At 44.2% G+C, this 18,954-nt stretch overlaps 1 protein-coding gene across 2 annotated transcripts in view; it reads left to right on the plus strand.

Annotated features, from left to right (window-relative positions):
- Nucleotides 1-18,518, plus strand: part of Spag1 (sperm associated antigen 1) — a 63,519-nt gene extending 45,001 nt beyond the window's left edge. Inside the window, exons 13-19 of one of the 2 annotated variants that reach the window (XM_063257618.1) lie at nucleotides 2,128-2,280; nucleotides 7,585-7,721; nucleotides 9,167-9,299; nucleotides 10,204-10,330; nucleotides 15,617-15,769; nucleotides 17,073-17,444; nucleotides 17,548-18,518. In XM_063257618.1, coding sequence (XP_063113688.1) covers nucleotides 2,128-2,280; nucleotides 7,585-7,721; nucleotides 9,167-9,299; nucleotides 10,204-10,330; nucleotides 15,617-15,769; nucleotides 17,073-17,444; nucleotides 17,548-17,679 — 1,207 coding nt within the window. In that variant the 3' untranslated portion in view covers nucleotides 17,680-18,518. Of the gene's footprint in view, nucleotides 1-2,127; nucleotides 2,281-7,584; nucleotides 7,749-9,166; nucleotides 9,300-10,203; nucleotides 10,331-15,616; nucleotides 15,770-17,072; nucleotides 17,445-17,547 lie in introns of both variants that reach the window. The other variant, XM_063257617.1, reaches the window with a different exon arrangement.
- Nucleotides 18,519-18,954: the final 436 nt, after the last annotated feature.

The following is an 18,954-nucleotide window of genomic DNA, read 5'->3' on the forward strand; positions in this document are numbered from 1 at the left end:
GTGCTTGGTATGTGAATGGGTTTTTTTTTTTGCATTAGTAGAATTTTCATTTATAAGCTCACATTTTATTTTCAGGATTGCAGTTAAAGGGCAAAAAAATCACCTTGCATTTATTATACTATAAAATACTAAAAATTAAAAGCCTCATGTATTAGTTTTCAATCCTAGGCTTCGTTTAGGAGTATCTTGATTGACTGAATGTTCCCCGGAGCACTGGAGGTCTGCATGCTTGTGAGAGGGACACGTTCATTGTTTAGATTTCAGACGGTAGGACGGGCCACGGTCCTGGATGCCCGAGGATCTGCTGTCTAGTGCTTCAGTGGTTTTACTTCATTTTAATTTTATTTTCAAATGATGTTTACTGATTACAAAAGTAAGACAAACCTACTACAGAAAACAAAACACACAGTGCAGCTCAAAGATGATCATTAAAATCACTCACATTCAGAGCACTGGGCCGGTGTGATTTGGTTATTTTTCAGAGAAATGAAGCCAATAGCAGTTGGTTTAATGGCTGTCCTAGAATACTTTCTCTGAGACTGATTCTAGGTAGGCTTCTGAAAGGGCAGTTGAGGAACTGTTTGCTGTGGAAAGTCGTGAGGGAGTCCAAGTGGAAGGTGACTCGGTTCCTTCATGGGTAGCACATGTGTGCATGTCTGCACATATGTGTGCATCTGTGTGTGGGTGCGTGTGTGCATGGATGTGTGTTAGGAAGAGTACAGCTGCAAGGGTTCTGTTTGGAGGTGTTTGCTGAGCTGCTCATGGCAAGGCGTCGCCTCAGGACTGGGCATGGGTCTAGTGGCATTCAGGACAGGCAGTGCGCTTGCCTTCTTGCAGCTGGTTCCCAAAAGAACTGACGCAAGAACACATCACTCCGTGTGTCCCTCAGTTTCCTCGCCTGCCTAGGGAACACTCTAATGTTTACCTTACAGGTTTGTTGAGAAGAGAAATTCTGCAGGGCCCGGCGTGCAGCAGGCACTCTGTAAGCTTTCTCCTTGCCAGGTCAGTGGAGGCAAATGGAGACAGCAGATTTTTAAGAGTATTGCAAAGTAAAGTTAAAGCAGCCCTCACTCTTGCTGTCCTGGAGGCAGGTTTAGTATTCGGTATATGAACTGCTTATAGCGCAAGAGTTGGCACAAAGTACACATTTGGTGTCCGCAGTGTGGAGCATCTGGTAGAGGTTGTATCAGGCACAGGCTCTTTGTGAGATCCCAGCATTCCAGAGCCTATGCTGGGATCCGTGGAACATGGAGCTGAAGGCCTTCGTCGCTTTACATGATTATTTTTATTTTTGTTTGTTTGTTTTCTGAGACAAGATTTCTCCGTGTAGCTCAGGCTGGCCTTGAATTAATTGTGTAGCCCAGGCTGGCCTCAGACTCACAGCAATCCTCTGCCTCAGCCTCCTGAGTACTGGGATTACAGGTGTGCACCCCCATGCCTGGCTCGATTCACATGATTAAAACCAAGGGTTCAATCATTTTCATTCATAGGGATAGTCTGAGTGTATATTTTATTTCAGAATATAGGGAAGTATGTTAAGTATTAGACTAGCTTTAAATAGTTACTGCGAATAAAACCAAAGAATGCAACCTTGAAATGCATCTTTAGTAATGTTGGAAACACTTTTTAGACTAGAAAATACAGGATAGAGCCAGGGATATAGCTCAGCAGCATAGCGCCTGACTGGCAACCCAGTCATGAATTCAATTCCTGGTACAAAAACAAAATGCATGATGAAAATTTGTGATTTACAAGACATTATAAAATTTTTAGTTCCTTGACTTTATCTGGTCTGTTTTGAACACATCTTTGCAGTAAGTCAATCATAATGAACTGTAGGAAGTTTGAGAGAGTGGATTCTGAAAATACAGTGCAAGTTTTTGTGGTTCTGTACTAAGCTACCTTATTAAATACATAGATGGGTAAGAATATCCTTTTAATCTGTCAGTAATGTGAATCTGTTGAGTGTCTGCTGGGTGCCTCTGGGCTTGCCCTTCTGGTGTTTTTCCAGGCTCCCAGGATAAAATAGCAGATTATGTACATATTTGAGAGTCCCACTGCTGCAGTATATATTCAGTTATGTATAATTTTCAGAGTAAGTGACATGTGGTGTTTCTGCCTTCTCAGAGCCCTGGAACTCCATCCATTCTCCATGAAACCTCTTCTGCGACGAGCCATGGCCTATGAGACTTTAGAGCAGTATGGCAAGGCTTACGTGGATTATAAGACCGTGTTGCAAATAGACTCTGGACTCCAGCTAGCAAATGACAGTGTTAACAGGTAATCTAGTCTCGGACGGCCAGCTAAGCGCTAGCTGTTCTGTAATGGAAGCGTGTTCTTTCCCCTTCTCCTGCCTTCCAGAACAAAATGTCAGAGTGTAAACATGTTCTTGGTTATGTACTTTCCAGGAATGATTGCCGTCTTCCACTCCATCAAACCAAATGCCTCTCTCTAGCTTAATTTCTAACTATTTCTTCAGAAATTTTGAGTTAATTTATTTCTTTTAAATTTTATTTTAGAGAGCCTTCAGAAATTTTGAGTTGTCCTCTAGCACCCTTATGTTTGTTTCTTGGATCATTTATTACTGAGCAGTAAAAAAACCTTTTTTTTCCTTTGGTACCAGGATTGAACTCACGACCTTACACTTGCCACGCAGGCACTTACCCACTGAGCTAAATCACACCCCCCCCCCCAAATTTTTTTTAATGACACAAAGAACAGCTCACAGGGCTGCATCAGTACCTATGGTGTTAGGAAGGTGGTTTTACTGGGTCATAAATCAGTACTAACTCTAGGACAAAGTCCATGAGAGCAGCGAGCAGCTCACAGGAATCTTCTGCCAGGACAGCAGGGCAGGGGTTTATGGGCACCACCTCCGTGAGCGGGAGTCAGTGTCTCTGCTGCTGGCCCGGGGTTGGAGGTCTTGATCACCCTGCTCGGTGCTAGGTTCCCTTGTAAATAGCCACTGACTCAAAGGAGTATTAGTCTTTGGATGTGAAGCATCAAAGCGTTTGGGTCTCATTCACATCATGATCTGCTTCATTCCCCTCATGATCTACTCCAAGGGTATGAGAAGGGAAGCATGCTAAGACCTCAGAGTTGGGGTAGCATTTGGGAGGCCCAGGGCTCCATACCCAGCACCCCCACTGCTCCCAGAAACATAATCTCCAGACTTCATAAATTGATTTCAGGTGACATTTGAAAATTATGAGTTGGATGATGCTTCTGGTTCTGTGTAATACCCTGGAATCCAATTCACCCGACCGGCGCTTGTGTGTGCACTGCACCCCGTGCTGGCCTGTTAGCCTGTGCCCTTCTCCCCCTGGAAACGGCAAGAGGAGAAACGTGATCTGGTCTCTGTCAGTCAGCAAACCGCAATATGGTGAGGAGGGAAAGTTACATAAGACAGATGATTCCCAGGAAAGACCGTCCGTTAGGCAGTCAGGCGGAGGCATGCCACTCTATGGCAGCAAGAGTGCTTCAGGTGATGCAGGAATGGGACAGGGAGGGCGTCAGACCGCGAGGAAAACTGCAGAGGATGAGAATGCACGTTCTGCATTTATTCACTTTCTGAAACAGGCCCTGCCTTCCCGTGTGGCCCCAGCCCACTCCGGAGGAAACCATTGTGAAGGCTGGACGCAGAGCTGACACCCGGTCCCTGGAGCTTGCCTTTGGTGGCTCCTGGAACTTGTCTGATGCCAGTCTGATAAGAAGAAAGTGATATGCCTATATCTTCATAGGTGGCACATTTTTAATTCATGAAAATCTGAAGTCCAAAATGTTCCAAAGTCTGAAACATTTAGAATGCTACCTGGCTGGGTGTAGTGGTGCATGCCTGTAACCCTGCTCTAGGGAGGCTGAGACAGGAGGAGCGCTGTGAGTTCAAGACCAACCTGAACTACAGAGTGAGACCCTGTCAAACCCCTTGCCCTCAAAGTGCCTACCTGAAACTACAAGTAAAAACTTTCACACCTGAGCTCATGGCATAGTCAAAATGCAGTGCGCTGAGCCAAGCATGGTAGCACACACCTATAATCCCCGCACTGTGGGAGGCTCAGGACGGGGATTGCAGATTGAAGCCTGGGATGTTTATCAACTTGGTCAGACTCTCTCTCAAAATAAAAAATAAGGGCAGGGGATGTTGTTCACTGCAAAAGTCCTGGGTTTAATCTCCTAGTGTACCTAGAGGTACACTAAAAACACTGTATAAAACTACATTCAGGCTATGTGTACAAGCTGTTTATGAAACTTTAATGAATTGGATTTAGACTGGAGTCCTGGCCCCATGGCATTGTGTTACATCTATTATATATGCAAGTATTTTAAAATTCTTTGGGAAAAAAATCCAAAATCCACAGTACTTCCGGTCTCCAAGCAGTGTGAGTGGGAGAATCTCGGCTTGTACTGGTTGCTCCTGGCAGCGTGGAACAAGATGCATCCTCAGGCCTCTGGAGCTCCTTGGTCAGGCTTCGATCTGCCTGGTGTTTCCCTGTGTCGGAAGGCTCTGTCCTTGCTGGCTCTGTTTGGCTCCATCTCATCCTTTAGGAGAGAACCTGCTTCCTGCAGGAAATGCCTTTGCCTGACACCCCTTAGGTTCCCATTCCCAGTGCCCCATAACACTGAGCGCCTTTCGCCACCCACCCGGATTGGGTGCCCCTTTTCTATGACTCTTTTTTGTGAACTTCTTGTCCTGACACTGTACTAGGAGCTCCTTAAGGTCAAGATGTAGATGGAAGAAACAATTTCTTGGTCAGAAGATTTAGTGAAACATCAGGTGGGGAGATTCCTGAGGCATCTGATGTAGAGGAAGGGCTGATACATTTCAGAGCCACGTGTAGTGGTGCCTGTTTGGGATTCCAGCACGCTCGGAGGCTGAGGCAGGAGGACGGTAATTTTAAGCTCAATCAGGGCAACTTAGTGAGACTGTGTCTCAAAATAAAAAACAAAGAGTTGCAGATGTGGCCTGGGGTGGTGGTGGGAGGACCAGTACCTGGAAATCAAAAGAGACATTTCAAGTGGCAGATTGAATCAGTAATTGACTGATGGGTGGAGGGAGAAATACGTCAGAGAGACTGTGACTGCTTTTTCTCAATTTTTTGCATTATACTTTGATTTTGGTAAGTAAGATAAAACTCAGGATGTAAAGTTAGCTATCTTACAGCCGCAGCCGAGCACACTCAGTGTTGGGCAGCTTCCGCTTCCTTCTGGTTTGGGGCATTTCTTCACCCAGGAAGGGAACCCGTGCCTATCGAGCAGCCTTTCCCTTCTCCCCGCCCGCCCCTGCCAACGGCCAGTCTGCCTTCTGTCTTCTGTGGATTTATCTATTTTGGGCATTTCCTTTAAATAGAAAATCATGCGCTGTGTGACTTTCTGTGTTTGGCTTCTGACACAGCATGCCATTCTCAGGGTTCAATCGTGGTCTCGCAGAGACCAGCACCGCATTTTTTTGTTTTTGTGGTTAAATAATAACCAGTGGATCTCATTTCTCCCTTCCCCACTTAGCAGGGATGGCCATTTGGGTGGTTTCTATCTGGCAGCTCTTGTGAATTGAGCTGCTCTGAACGTTCACGGCTAAGTTTTCGATTTCACTTCCTTTCTGTATGTGCACGCGAGTGGGACTGCTGGGCTATGCGGAGATTTTATATGTAACTTTCTGAGGTTTGTATTCTGTTTTGTGTGTGTACCCAAAAGGGTTGTTTTCAGATCAGTTGAGTCCCAGTTATTTTTTAACTGAACGGCTCTTGTTGACACATTGTTTTATGAAACATGAAGAGACCTTATCTGGTTTTGCCATTTAAAGAAAATATAAAATACTTCTCTTTAACATCATATCATTCTTTTTGTGAGTCCCACATTTATGCTTCCATCTATTTCAGTTCATTGTGCAAAATTATCAGCACCTTACCATTTTTTTTAAAAATTTAAGCATTGGGCTTATTTTGTTTCTGTCTTCCATCAACCTTATTCCTCTCTAGGAATCTTTTTTTTAAATTTAATTTAATTTTTTTTTATTGGTACCAGGGATCGAACTCACGACCGCCTGTTTGCAAGGCAGGTGCTTATGCCGCTGAGCTAAATCCCCAGCCCCTTCTCTAGGAATCTTAACATGTTACATTTTCCTGCATAATTCATTTCTTCCCTGGTTACATGTCACCTCTTTCCAGCTGCTTTTTCCTTTCTTCCTCTCTGCGACCAATATAAATTTTGCTTAAAAATTCTTTTTTCAAAAGCTTTTAATTTTCTTCTGCAATTGTGGATGGTTATACATTAATTTTCAAATTTTTTTACAATAAAATAATGAGACTGAGTTATCATCACCAAAGATCACTATTGAAATTTCAGTTGAAGGTAATGTATCTCAGACAAAGAATTTTTTAAAAAATTCTTGTTAGCAAATATTCTTTGACTACTTATTAGAGTCCAGATGCTATGTTAAAGATCTTAAATTCCAAGATAGACTATTTAATTCTGTATTCTGATATATCAGAGAAATGATTTTAAGCAAAGCATTGAAAACTGGAATGCATATAGCCTACATTTTTTTTTTTTTTAATTTGTACTGGGATCAAACTCAGGACCTTGTGCTTGCCAGGCAGGCACTTGTGCCATTGAGCTAAATCCCCAGCCCCTGAACTTTCAGTCTAAGAAACCAAAGGGAAGTATATGTGTTATAATTGTCTATGTATAAGTCTAAATGTTTTTCACAGGAAACATACATAGAGCCACAAGATTAACTAACTAAGATATATTCTGTTAATTACCAGTAAAGTGTCTCAGTCATGGGAAGTCCCTTTGTTAAAAAACAGATTAAGAACCGCCCCCCCCCCCAAATGTAGATTCATCCCAAAGGCATAATTAGGCTGGCCTTGGGCTCACTTTGTAGCCCAGGCTGGTCTCGAACTTGCAAATGATTCACCTGCCTCAGCCTCCTGCGTGCTGGGATTACAGGAGTGCACCATCACACCCAGCTTCTATGTCATTTTTTCAAAAATTAAAATTCTGTTGTGTATATACTAAAAAAAATTAAATGAATATAAAATGTCTTGATTTTTTTTCTTTTGATTAGAACATAGTTTAGCCAGGTGCAGCGGTAGATGCCTGTAATCCAGGCTACTTGGGAGACTGAGGCAGGAGGATTTAGCATTCAAGGCTAGTCAGGGTCCCATCTCAATTGAAAAAAGAAAGAAAATGTTCTGAAGTTATAGCACTAGTGGCAACTTTTAAAGGTCCTTTTGAAAAGCATTTTAGTTTAGGGCCAGGCATGGTGGCACAGGCCTGTAATCCGAGCATTTGGGAGGCAGAGGCGGGGGATTGCCTTGAGTTTGAGGCCAGCCTTAGCTACAAAGTGAGTTCAAGGTCAGCCTGAGCTGCATAGTGAAACTGTTTTAAAAAGACCAAAAATAAAGAAAGAAAGAAAGAAAGAAAGAAAGAAAGAAATAAGGCATTTTTGTTCTTGTGAAGAGAAAGTAGTTTCTACAGGGAAGCACACGGGGGTATGGTGTTTGTCAGGCTTACTATTGATCTGGCTTTCACTGATTTAAAAGCCAATTGCAGATTGATAGAGGAAACTCCTTTTCTTTTTAGACTAACAAGAATCTTGATGGAGCTGGATGGACCAAGTTGGCGGGAGAAGCTGTCACCCATTCCTGTGGTGCCCACCTCAGAGCCACTGAGAGCATGGTGTCCCGGGTCACAGGCCACCCCCAACCACAGAGACTCTGGTAGCCTCGCCTCAGCCAGCATCTCAGGTTTTGGGGAGCTTGTGTTCTTTCCTCCTGCAGGGTGTCTTGGTCCCTGTGTTTATTTCCACAGTAAAGCACAAAGAGAGATCCTGAACTGTGGCATCAGTGATTAGGGTCTTTTTCTCTCTCTCCTTAACTTCTTGCTCTTAGGAAGTTGCTTTAAAACTGGGCAGGGAGGTACATTGTTGAAATCCAGCACTCAGGAGGCTGAGGCAGGAAGATTGCAGTGAGTTCAAGGCCAGCCTGCACTACACAGTGAAACCTGTCTCCAAAGAGAAAAGATTTTAAAAATCGCTTTACAGCTCTCATGTTCTAAAGTACAGGAAAGGAGATCCTGATAGCTGTCTCAGGAGGTGATTCTCAGGAATAAAGGGAGGGTTGCCTGTACAATACTTGGTTCATGTGTTAACTGTGTAAATAAATGTTGTTAGCAATATCACTAAGAAGAAAAAGAATTAAGCTCTTGAGTAGACCATAGCCTAGAGAAATGTTGGAAGGGAAATGTGAATAAAAACAGGATGCCTGGGGCACTAGGTAGATGCTCACTTTAGGCTTTAAAAGGTCGTTTTGACATTAGTCACGAAATAATTGTCGAGCTGAATACTAAAGCTATTTGTATTTATGTTTCAAAGACTGAATCCACCATCCCTGCAGCTCAGTGAAAGGTTTGAAGCACAGTACTGTTGTCAAAGCACTACCTGAGGCAGTGGATTGGGTTAGAGAAAATGCTTTGAGGTGTCTCTCACACCAGCCGCTTGGGAGGCTGGAGGAGGACAGGAAGTTTCAGGCCAGCCAGGCAACTTAGTAGGGTCCTAGCAAAATGGGGCAGAGAGGTAGCTCAGTGGTAGATGTTTGCCTAGAATATGCAGGGTCCTGGGTTCAATGCCCACCAGTACTGCTAAAAAATAAATAAGTGAAAAAATAGGGGCTGGGAATTTAGCTCAGTGGCATAAGCGCCTGCCTTGCAAGCATACAGTCCTGAATTCGATCCCTGGTACAAAATAAAATAAAATAAAATAAAATAAAATAAAATGCAGTGGTTTAGGTGCTTTTCCTGAGCAGCAGGGAGTATTTGAAATTGTGACTCTTGTCATGTGGTCACCTGTGTCTGTTGTCCTTGGTTGGCTTGATTCTCTTCCTCTCTCAAATAGTTCTGGCCTCTGTTAAAATCTCCAGAGTTCTGGAGAAAAACAGGCATGTCAGTATGGATAACACTGCAGAATTGTTTGTATTGTACTTTATAATTTGAAAATAAGGGTTTCATAATAATATATTTTTACTTTGGCCAGTTTGTCTTTGCAATTTGTTTAAAAATTGTCTATTTAGACCAGCATGCTGTGTGACCAAATTAATTTATAGCTGTACTTAAAGATAGAAGTGCTAATATGAATATTTCCTCCTTTTTTAAAAATTTTATCCCATAGATGAAGAAATGTTGAAAGCCCTTAAGGAAGAAGGAAACCAATATGTAAAGGACAAAAACTATCAAGATGCTCTTAGTAAATACACCGAGTGCTTAAAGATTAACAGTGAGGAGTGTGGCATATACACAAATCGGCAAGTGCTTCGTAATTTTATAGACTTCTTTTTAAAGTAATAATTTTAAAATAAGTTAATTCCTTAATTAATGTAATTAATTGACAAAAGTGAATTATTTGCCAAAATGTTGCATCATGGTCATAGGCATGTGTGTGACAAGTTGTCCTCAGGAGTGACCCTGAGAGAGGGTTGTGGAGACCTGCAGTGTGGCAGGGCAGGGCAAGGTCGGCTGTCTGTGTCACCAGGTCCCTGTGTGCTAGAATGGTGTCTGGGGAGTAGCGCCCCCTTCTTCTGGAAAGCTGAGGGAAGGGACCAGCATCTTCCATGCATGTGGCAGGAACAGGTGGATGGTTCTAGAACCCTGCCTCAGAGCCATCTTTATCATATGTGGTCATGATGCCACTCTGGCTGGCTGTTGTGGTGCACAGCTATACTCCCAGCACTGGAGAGGCTGAAGCAGGAGGATTGCTGCAAGTTTGAGGCCAGCCTGTGCTATGTAGTGTGTTCAAGGCCAGCCTGACCTATATAGAAAAACCTGTCTCAAAAAAATTTATTTTTTCTTTTTGTGATCTCCTCCCCCGCCAAAGCACTGTAGAATGTGGGGTGACAGGAGGAATAAAGATAGTTTCCACTCTGTTAACTTTTTGCCAAAACCTGAGCGGAACAGCTGTTTCCTGGATGGCTGCTTGGTTTTCCGAGGCCCCCTTCTCCCAGCAGCAGCAGCAGGGCCTGCATTTTGTTTGCATTTCTGTCCCCACTGTGGTCCCTCACCGCAAGACAGCAACACCCTAGGGGTCAAACTCAGGTTTCCGTTGGAAACTGCGGTGGAGAAGCAGACTGGGCCGTTTTGTCTGGTGTTCACAGCTGCCCACCTTCGCTCTCTTCACCCCTCCTAACACTACGCTCCCTTGTGCTACGCCAGAGCTCTGTGCTACCTGAAGCTGCGCCAGTTCGAAGCGGCTAAGCAGGACTGCGACCGCGCGCTCCGGCTGGACAGCGACGATCTGAGCGCTCGCTACCGGCGCGCGCTGGCGCACAAGGGGCTGCAGGTGAGCGCGCGGGTTCCCACCGGACAGGGCGCAGCTGCCGCGACCTGAGTCTCGGGGTCAGGAGTGGGAGTGGGGTTGCCCGAGGTTTGATCCTCGGAACTGCAGCACCAGGGCTAAGACCCCCGCCTGGGGCTCACACTGCAGCCCTGAGATGAGGGTGGGGGTGGGTTCTGACCTTCCTTCCAGTTTAAAAGCCTTGATGTTCTGCTGTTTTAAGGAGGATTGTCGCTTACCATAAGGTCACTTTTAAGGGAAGACTTTGTCACTGAGTGTCTGACAGCCACCAGCAACGTGGCAGAGACTGGGGTTGGCACCAGGAGGAGGCGCCTGAGTGGCAGGTGGGCCCCTCTGGGGATGGGGGTGGAGATGTCAGATTTGGAAGCTTGCGACTGAGCCCTTGAGCTGGCAGTCGCTCAGTGTGAGATGACAGAATGGCGTTGTTCTCTCTGAAAACCACACTTTAGTTTGAAAGAAACAATGTTGTGGGGGCTGGGGATTTAGCTCAGCGGCATAAGCCCCTGCCTTGTAAGCAGGTAGTTGTGAGTTCGATCCCTGGTACCGATAAAAAAAAAAGACAAAGGCGGAAAAAAAAAAAAAAAAAGAAAAGAAAAAGAAACGGTGTTGTACACTTCTCCTTAGTAGATTCTTCTGCGTGGAGACCTTAACACACGAGTATTTCTGTTTTCTTTTTTCTTTTTTTTTTTTTGGTACTGGGGATCGAACTCACAACTCCATGCTTGCAAGGTAGGTGCTTATGCCGCTGAGTTAAATCCCCAGCCCAACGCATGAGTATTTCTGTATGAAGAAAATAACGCTACCAGGAAAAACAGAAAAAAGTAGAGAATGCATTTCCTGAACTTTTTTTTTTTTTTTTGTCTTTTTCATTTTTATCGGTACCAAGGATCCAGCTCACGACCGCCTGCTTGCAAGGCAGGTGCTTATGCCACTGAGCTAAATCCCCAGGCCCACCTGAAATATTTTTTAAAAATCGAATGTGATTCACAGAAAAATCCGAGTCACATAGATTGACTGTTGATTAAATGTTTTTCCTCCTTGTCTCCACCATATTAATCAAGATATAGAACATTTAGCTGTCTTTAGATAGTACCCCATGTCCCTCTGTCGTCTGCTTGTCACCCTTTCCCCGTCTGTCCATCTCTCTGTCTATTTCTCAGCCGCCTATCTATTGTTGGAGGGGGGCTGAGCCCCGAGAGCACTCACCTACACCCCTACTCCTTTTGCAGTTTTCTTTTGAGGCAGCCCCTTGCGAAGCTGCTCACACTGGACTTGAATTTGTGCTTCTCCTGCTTCATCCTCCTGGGTAGCTGAGACTGTGGGTGTGTACCATCACACTGGCTCCATTAATCTAACTTTTATCACGGGATGTTTTGCTTCTTTTTAACATAAATGTGCAGTTCTGAGTTTTCCTGGGGAGTCACCGGCTTGTGTGTCTGGAATTGTTTTCTGAACTCTGAGCGGGATGAATGAAGTCTGCTTATGTACTCGCTAGCTGATGATGCCTCGTTTCCTGCTCTGGGCTGCTGTGAACAGAGCTACTGTGACACTCTGAGGCTTTGAATTATGGGCTTTGGGGAGGGGAGATGGTTCTTTTCGTTGCTTGCCCATCACTGAGTGGGAAATGTCTAGTTCTGTTGGAAGGGAGCTGCCGTATCATGGCATCGTAGACCAGGTGGGAACCATCTGAAGAGCTAATGGATTTGGGTAAATGATAGATTTGCACGACTCATGCATTTATACAGTATCCAGACTCTGGTACCACCTGTCTCTTTGAATCTGTTCAGCTACCTAAAGGTTAGAAGCTTTATTTAGCACTGGAAGGACTGGAATTTTATACTTAGAATAAATTCTAGAGATTCTATTATGATGCAGACAGAGAATTGAAAGTTTGAGTAGTCCTATCTTACTAGATTATGAGGCTGGTAGCTTGTTTTTCAGGTTTGACTTTAAAAGGCTTATCTGTCTAGGACATTGTGGTATGCGCCAAGTGAGTTTAGTTTCGGGATCTTCAGAGGCCGTCACTGCTTGTAAGGAGCGTCAGAACTCACGCCCAGATCTGTCACTAGAAGGAGGAAGCAGCCCAGGGGCTGTGGGTACAGGTGCCCTGCCTGTGGCTCCCAGCTGAACTTTCTGCTGCTTCAGACCTTTGGTTTGTTTCTAGCTGGCTTTAGTAGTGCCTGAGCACATGCAGTGCTGAAAAGTATGTAGTGTTCCTCAGAGGTCTCTGAATGTCTTGCTTTTATTTACAGTTTACCTCTCTTACTGAGTGCTGGTTGTGGGTGGCATTGTTACTTTCGAGATGAATGAGACAGAGTACTGTACCTGCTGAAGGAGCCTGCAGCCGTTACAAGATGCTACAAGGTGAAAAACACCACAGGGATAAAACCTTGTGAGATAGTCACTATTTTGATAGAAGGAGCATGTCTGTTCCTACAGTAAATATTATGGCCAACAAATATAACATTGTTTTCTGAAGGCCACTGAGGTTACTGGCATCCCCGAGTCTCTGCACAAGCCACACTTGGTATGAGATCTGCTCCCGCCCGTGCTCTGCAGGGCTGCCGCCTGTCTCCTCGGACTGCTCTGCTCTGACAGCTGCTGCCAGAGGTGACTGCTCTCTTGCTGCCATCTCAGACCTTTGCTTCTATTGCATCCCACTAGTCCACAGCACTCAGTGACTTGCCTTCTTTACTGTTTCCCCTCATGAGCCCGGTCTGTCGTTTGTGCCACAGTGTCCCAGCTCCAGGCACAGGGTCGGCTCAGGGACCACTGACCTGAAGGGAGCCTCCCCTTGCCTGGCGCTGTCCCCACCCTTCCTGCTGCCCTGCCCCAGTGGTTAGCGCTAATCAGAGCGCATTTCCTGTTTGTGACCACGCTGGCTGCTCTCAGGCAGACCTTCTGGAACAGGTGAAAGCGACCCTGGCTGGTCCTGCAGGTTGGACTTCATCTCCAAGGTTCTACATCCCCAAGGTTGCTCTCACAAATCTTCATTTTCAAATCTCACCTTTGACCTGCATGCTGGTTCACCCCCTTAATGGAAACTGCTGCTGTGATCACCCCAAAGCTCATTTTTCTAAGCCTCAGTTTCTTCACTGCAAAAATGAGAATAATGGGAGTATTTTCTAGGTTACCATGAGAGTTAAGTCATACTTGTGAAATGCTTACAGTGGCAAGGGTTTTTTCCCTCAGCTTGCCTTCCTGCCTCACTCCAGTGCCTTTTACAAGGAGTCCCTGCTTAGGACATTTAGGCGACCCATTAGGCAATGCCATGTTTTTTTTTCTAGTAGGTTCCAGTTGTGCTGTTGTAACACAGAAGTATCTGGAGATTTGGTAACAGTACACAATGTACTATGGTTTGTAAACAGTTTACCTTTTAGAAGATAAATTACAAGATGAGTATGGTGGTGCATGCCTAAAATCCTAGCACTCAGGAGGCTGAGGCAGGAGAATTGCTGTTAATTTGAGGCCAGCCTGAACTACATAGCGGGATCCTGTTTCAAAAAAAAAAAAAAAAGATTACAGCAGACTGGTGCACACTCATGTAATCTGAGCACTTGGGAGGCTGTGGCAAGAGGATGGCTGAAAATTAGAGGCCAACCTGGGCTATATAGTGAGTTCAAGGCCAGTTTGAACAATACAGGGAGAGCCTGTTTCAAAAACAATAAAACACAAAATGAAACCACCTCCCCTCCTGTCAGAGCAGACTTAAAATGACCCCTGTAACCGGGTCACTCTGGTGCTGTGTTGCTGAGGCCAGGGCAGGGACACATCAGTCCACCAGTCTCAGGAATGTCACATAACCAGTAGCCCCACTTATCTGTGGTTCAGCCTCCAGTGCACCCTGTTCCCGATGTGTCATCACTGCTTTAAAGGTTACAGCTGGGTGTGGCAGCCAAGGCCAGTCTCAAAAGGGGTGGGGATCCCGAGGTGGGGAAGTGGCTCACATTTACTGGGTTCAAGCCCAGAGCTGGGACACCCCCACCCCAAGAAAACCAGGGTACATGTTATTGCAGTGCGTTACCTCCTTGCAATTTAGCTTAACCAAGAAATCCAGTTGTAGTTCTGCAGCATGGCGGGTCCCACAGGCTGGGCGTGTGGTGTCTGTCTCTTCTGCCAGAGCCAGCGGCCGTCTTGGTAACTGGAGAGGCTCTCTTTGCCCTCAGCCCCTTCAGTGCATTTGTCTGACTCTCGGGTTGTTGGGGACCAGAAATTCACGATGGCTAATTCTGCATACTTCCCCAAAGGATAAACAGAGGCTTGGGATTATCCCTACCACCCATTTGAGATTTCCCATTATCTCCTAGGGGTGAGCCATTCTCTCCCAGCACTAAGACTGAGATCACATCCCACAGCATGATCACCTCCACCCTCTTAGTTCTAGGTTAAGCCCTCCTTAAATTCCCTGCTCCATCAATGCACAGGTTCTGACCGCCTCATGCTTGGCCTTTTGTTCCTCGTGAACAGCTTGTCTCCTGGAATCTCTGCTGTACTGCTCTTTTGTCTCTTGCTCTTTTCTGTCTCTCTGTCTCTCTCTGTGAGCCACCATAACAACTGGCAGGAGGTTGGAGGCTCACTGCAGGGATCCCCGACGTGGGGTGACACTAAAGGTTGACGGCAGCTTATTTTGGACAGTAAGCAACTCTGAAGGATTTTACTGTAATAATGACGATTTGTGTAACTTACAGGTTTAACGTGCACATACCACTGGCGGCTCAAGCCACCTGGCAGCAGGACATGAATCATGCTCCCTCATGGATTTGTTGTCCCACTTGGTTTATGCATTCTTTCATTCCTGGGTACAGCCTTGTGTAAATTAGAATCGAGTTTTTATTTTTACTTTAAAAATGAGAAAATCGAAGCTCATGAGGTTAGGTCCAAGGCTGCTGGTTTTATTTTTTCACCCAGCACAGGAATGCTGCCACGTGTGAAGGACAGGGAAGGCTATGGTGATGCAGACTGGAACTTGTTTTCTTGGTCCAGTTTCTGTGTTCCTTCTTTTTTTTTTTTTTTTTTAATTTTTGTCTTTTTCCTTTTTATCGGTACTGGGGATCGAACTCACGACTGCCTGCTTGCAAGGCAGGCGCTTACGCCGCTGAGCTAAACCTCCAGCCCGTGTTCCTTCTTTTAAGGTGTGTCTTTGTGGCAGGCTCACCCACAGGCCCTCAGGAGATCGGTGCTAATGGTCTCCTTGCACATGCAACCACCACGGCTAATCAAGGGAGGTTCTGTCTTTTATGAAAATTATTTTCTCTGTCTTCCTCCTTTCAGAATTATCAGGAAAGCTTAACTGACCTCAATAAAGTTCTCCTACTAAACCCAAATCTTGTGGAGGCAAAGAGGGAACTGGAAGAGGTAACCAGATGCCTCAAAGATAACACAGCATCGTTCAACAAAGAGAGACGGAAAATTGAAATTCAAGAGGTATTTATATTTTATTATCTTTAAAAAGTTCCTTGGAGGGCTTACAGAGGTTTTAAGGTGATATTCCTGTTGTGATGATCCCTGAGAAATTTAGCCAGTTGTAAAGATGAAACTTGTTTGCTGCAGTGATGGCCAGCACTGGCCTGCAATTGGTACTGGGCTTTACATTACCAAAGGTCTCCATCTGTTGCCCGCTCTCCCAGCCAGTCATTTGTCCTGCTGCCCTCCGTGGTGCTCTCGGAGCCCTTGGCCATCAAACTTTGCTTCAGGGTAGCGCTGGAGAATCTTGACATGACTCAGGTTCAGGGGCCCTGTAACCCACACCCCATGATTTTTCAGATTGAATTTTTTAGCACCGTGAACTAAGATGGGTTCCTCAGAGGATGTAGATTTCCCTGGCTGTCCTAGTTACTTTCTCATTGCTGAGACACAACCCTAAGGAGAAAGGGTTTATTTTGGCTCATGGTTTGTGGAGGTTTAGTCCATATTCCACTGGCTCTAAGGCAGGGCAGCATGGCAGAGAGGCATGATAGAGAAGAGCTCTTGCTATGGCATTCAGGGAGCAGAGAGGGGGTAAAGGGAAGAGATAAACCCTTCCAGGACACTCCCGCAGGGGCCCAGCTCCTGTGACCAGGCTTCCAACACCACATTCAGCTGTAAACTCATCCATGGGCCAGTCACCACCCAAAGTCTCACCTATGAGCACATGAGGCTTTGGGGTACATCGGGATAGAAACTGTAACATCTGCCTTTGTGATTTCTGATAACCCATGTTTTTCTTTGCCATTAGTGGAGAATGTCAGAGCATGGATTCATAGACATTCATGACTGTCATGAATATGTTCTTGTACTTTTATGAAAAGGCTAATAGGCAAGAGAAGCTGTAAGTTTTTTCTGTTTAATGAAGGAAGAAAAAGCTGTTTTAAGACAACTGAAAAATATAACCTCACGTCTCTGTTGAGTGTAAGGAACAGTAAATGTAAAATTTATTATGAAAGAGAAAATTATTATAGGTCCTCCTTTGTGAATTTGTGGAAAATTGAAAAATAAAATCTGTTAAATTTTCAATTTAAAACTATTTACAAAGCTATTTTACTTTTTATGAACTGGGTTCTTAAAACCAAAAATTTTTCTGAAAGAAAGTGCAGATTTTACAATGTGTAACAAATTAGATTTTTCACTAGAACTTGACTAAAGTACAGAAGATCTGCTTGTGGTTTTCAGTTCCCATTTGACACCTGTAACTCGGGATGTATGTGGTGACTGTCACCCAGTGTCAGTTTCATTTTTTTCCCCGGTGAAGGTGAATGGAGGTGATGATGAGGAACCTGAAGAAAGCCCAGAGGAAGTATCCGCTGTCTGCCCGGCTGCTGAGAAGAGCGATGGAGGCCCTGGGCTCCCCGAGCGCCCTGAGCCCCTTCGCATCTCCAAGCCTGCTAATGCCTACGAGTTTGGTCAGGTCCTAAACGCGGTCAGTACCAGGCAGGACCAAGAGGCCTGTGCACACCTTTTAGCCATCACGGCCCCCAAAGATTTGCCAGTGCTTCTGAGTAACAAACTCGAAGGGGATATATTCCTTCTCCTCGTTCAGTCTCTGAAAAATCATCTTTTTGATAAAGATCCTGCCTTGGTGTATCAGCATCTTTTGTATCTAAGTAAAGCAGACAGGTTTAAGGTAAGTGGCAAAGTATTTTATATAATAGAGATAGGTGTTTTTCAGGGTTTCTAAAACTTTAGAAGTGTTACTTATGGCCAATAAAACTCTTGCCTGCTTTCAGATGATGCTGACACTCATTGGCAAGTGCCAAAAGGAGCAGATTGAACAGCTGCTGGACAATCTTTCAGACACAACAACCAACCATTTTACTTTAGAAGATGTTCAAGCCCTAAAAAAACAGTATGAACTTTAACTCGAGATTACTGATGGCTCCTTCCATGCATGTGTGTGTTCCAGCAATGCTCACTAAATGGTACTGCAAGAGTTGCATGGATTAAACCTGATTACAAAAATCCCTTGGCCTGACTGTAAGATGTTTTACTTGTTTTTATCTACAGAACGTATATATTCTATAATCTTTTTATTAGTTGTAAATATTTTCTTATATACCAGAACCATATCTTTATATTTAATAAGTATATTTGGGACATGTTAAAAATACATTTTAACTTATAGTGATAGTGCACACTTTCTTTTGATAACTTACCTGTTAAATATTTCAGTTAAACAGCATTTGTTTAGGCTATGGAGTCCTCTTAAGCTTTGATGGAAATAAATTTCTTTGAATTCCTCTTTTAAGACTGAAAGTTATTGACAGTGATTATGATGTCACCTTGTATCCTAAGTATCCCATTTTGTAATTCTAGTAGATTTTAATCAGTTAAAACATGATGCGATTCTGAAGTCTATAATCTGATTATTTAGTGCCCTAAGAGGAACTTATTTTTCTTAATACATTGCCCAGTGATTAATAAAAATTGCCAAAAGCTTCTCTACCACTTTTTACATTGACTCATATATTGCTTACATAAGCAAAATAACCACTACATAAAAGCGACTAAGCCTGCATTTATGTCTGAATTGTCCCCTTCCATGTTTTTTCCATTTGAATGTCCCCCTACCTTTGTTTTCTGCTTTCATGATTGTATTTATTGCTTTACTGTAAAAAGGGAAATGAATAACTTATATTGCAAACTCTTGTTAATTGGGTGGAAAAAGGCATTTCTTGCAATAAAACATGAAGGCCCTAAATCAGTGTAGAGCCACTTATTCCTGTAGTCTACACTCATTTGTTTTCAAGAGTATTTTCCTGTTCATTTAAAAATGATGAGGAAAAATTAATATCCTTTTATTTCCAGTCATTATTATTTTATGTTTTATAATTAAAGAATGTTTTCAAAATTTTAGTGTAAATGTTAACAAACTATAAGTGGTAACTTTTCAAACTACCATCTTTTCTTTCAAACCGTGTTGTTCATGAATGGAAGTACCGTAGTTGAGTACTTCAGTCTGCAAGCCTCAGGCTTGTCCTTTTCCATTCTGTTACACTGCACAGAAGTAAATGATGGGACTGTGTAACGCATGCCTGACGCGCTCTCACCGGTTACATGGCTTAGGCGTGTAAGTACACTGCGGTGTTCACGCAGTCGTCGGCAGGGACGCATTTCTCATGCCTAGGGATCCATTC

Source organism: Cavia porcellus, unplaced genomic scaffold, assembly GCF_034190915.1.
Source record: "Cavia porcellus strain 051 isolate PalLab524CR breed Dunkin Hartley unplaced genomic scaffold, mCavPor4.1 scaffold_10, whole genome shotgun sequence".
Taxonomy (NCBI): Eukaryota; Metazoa; Chordata; class Mammalia; order Rodentia; family Caviidae; genus Cavia; species Cavia porcellus.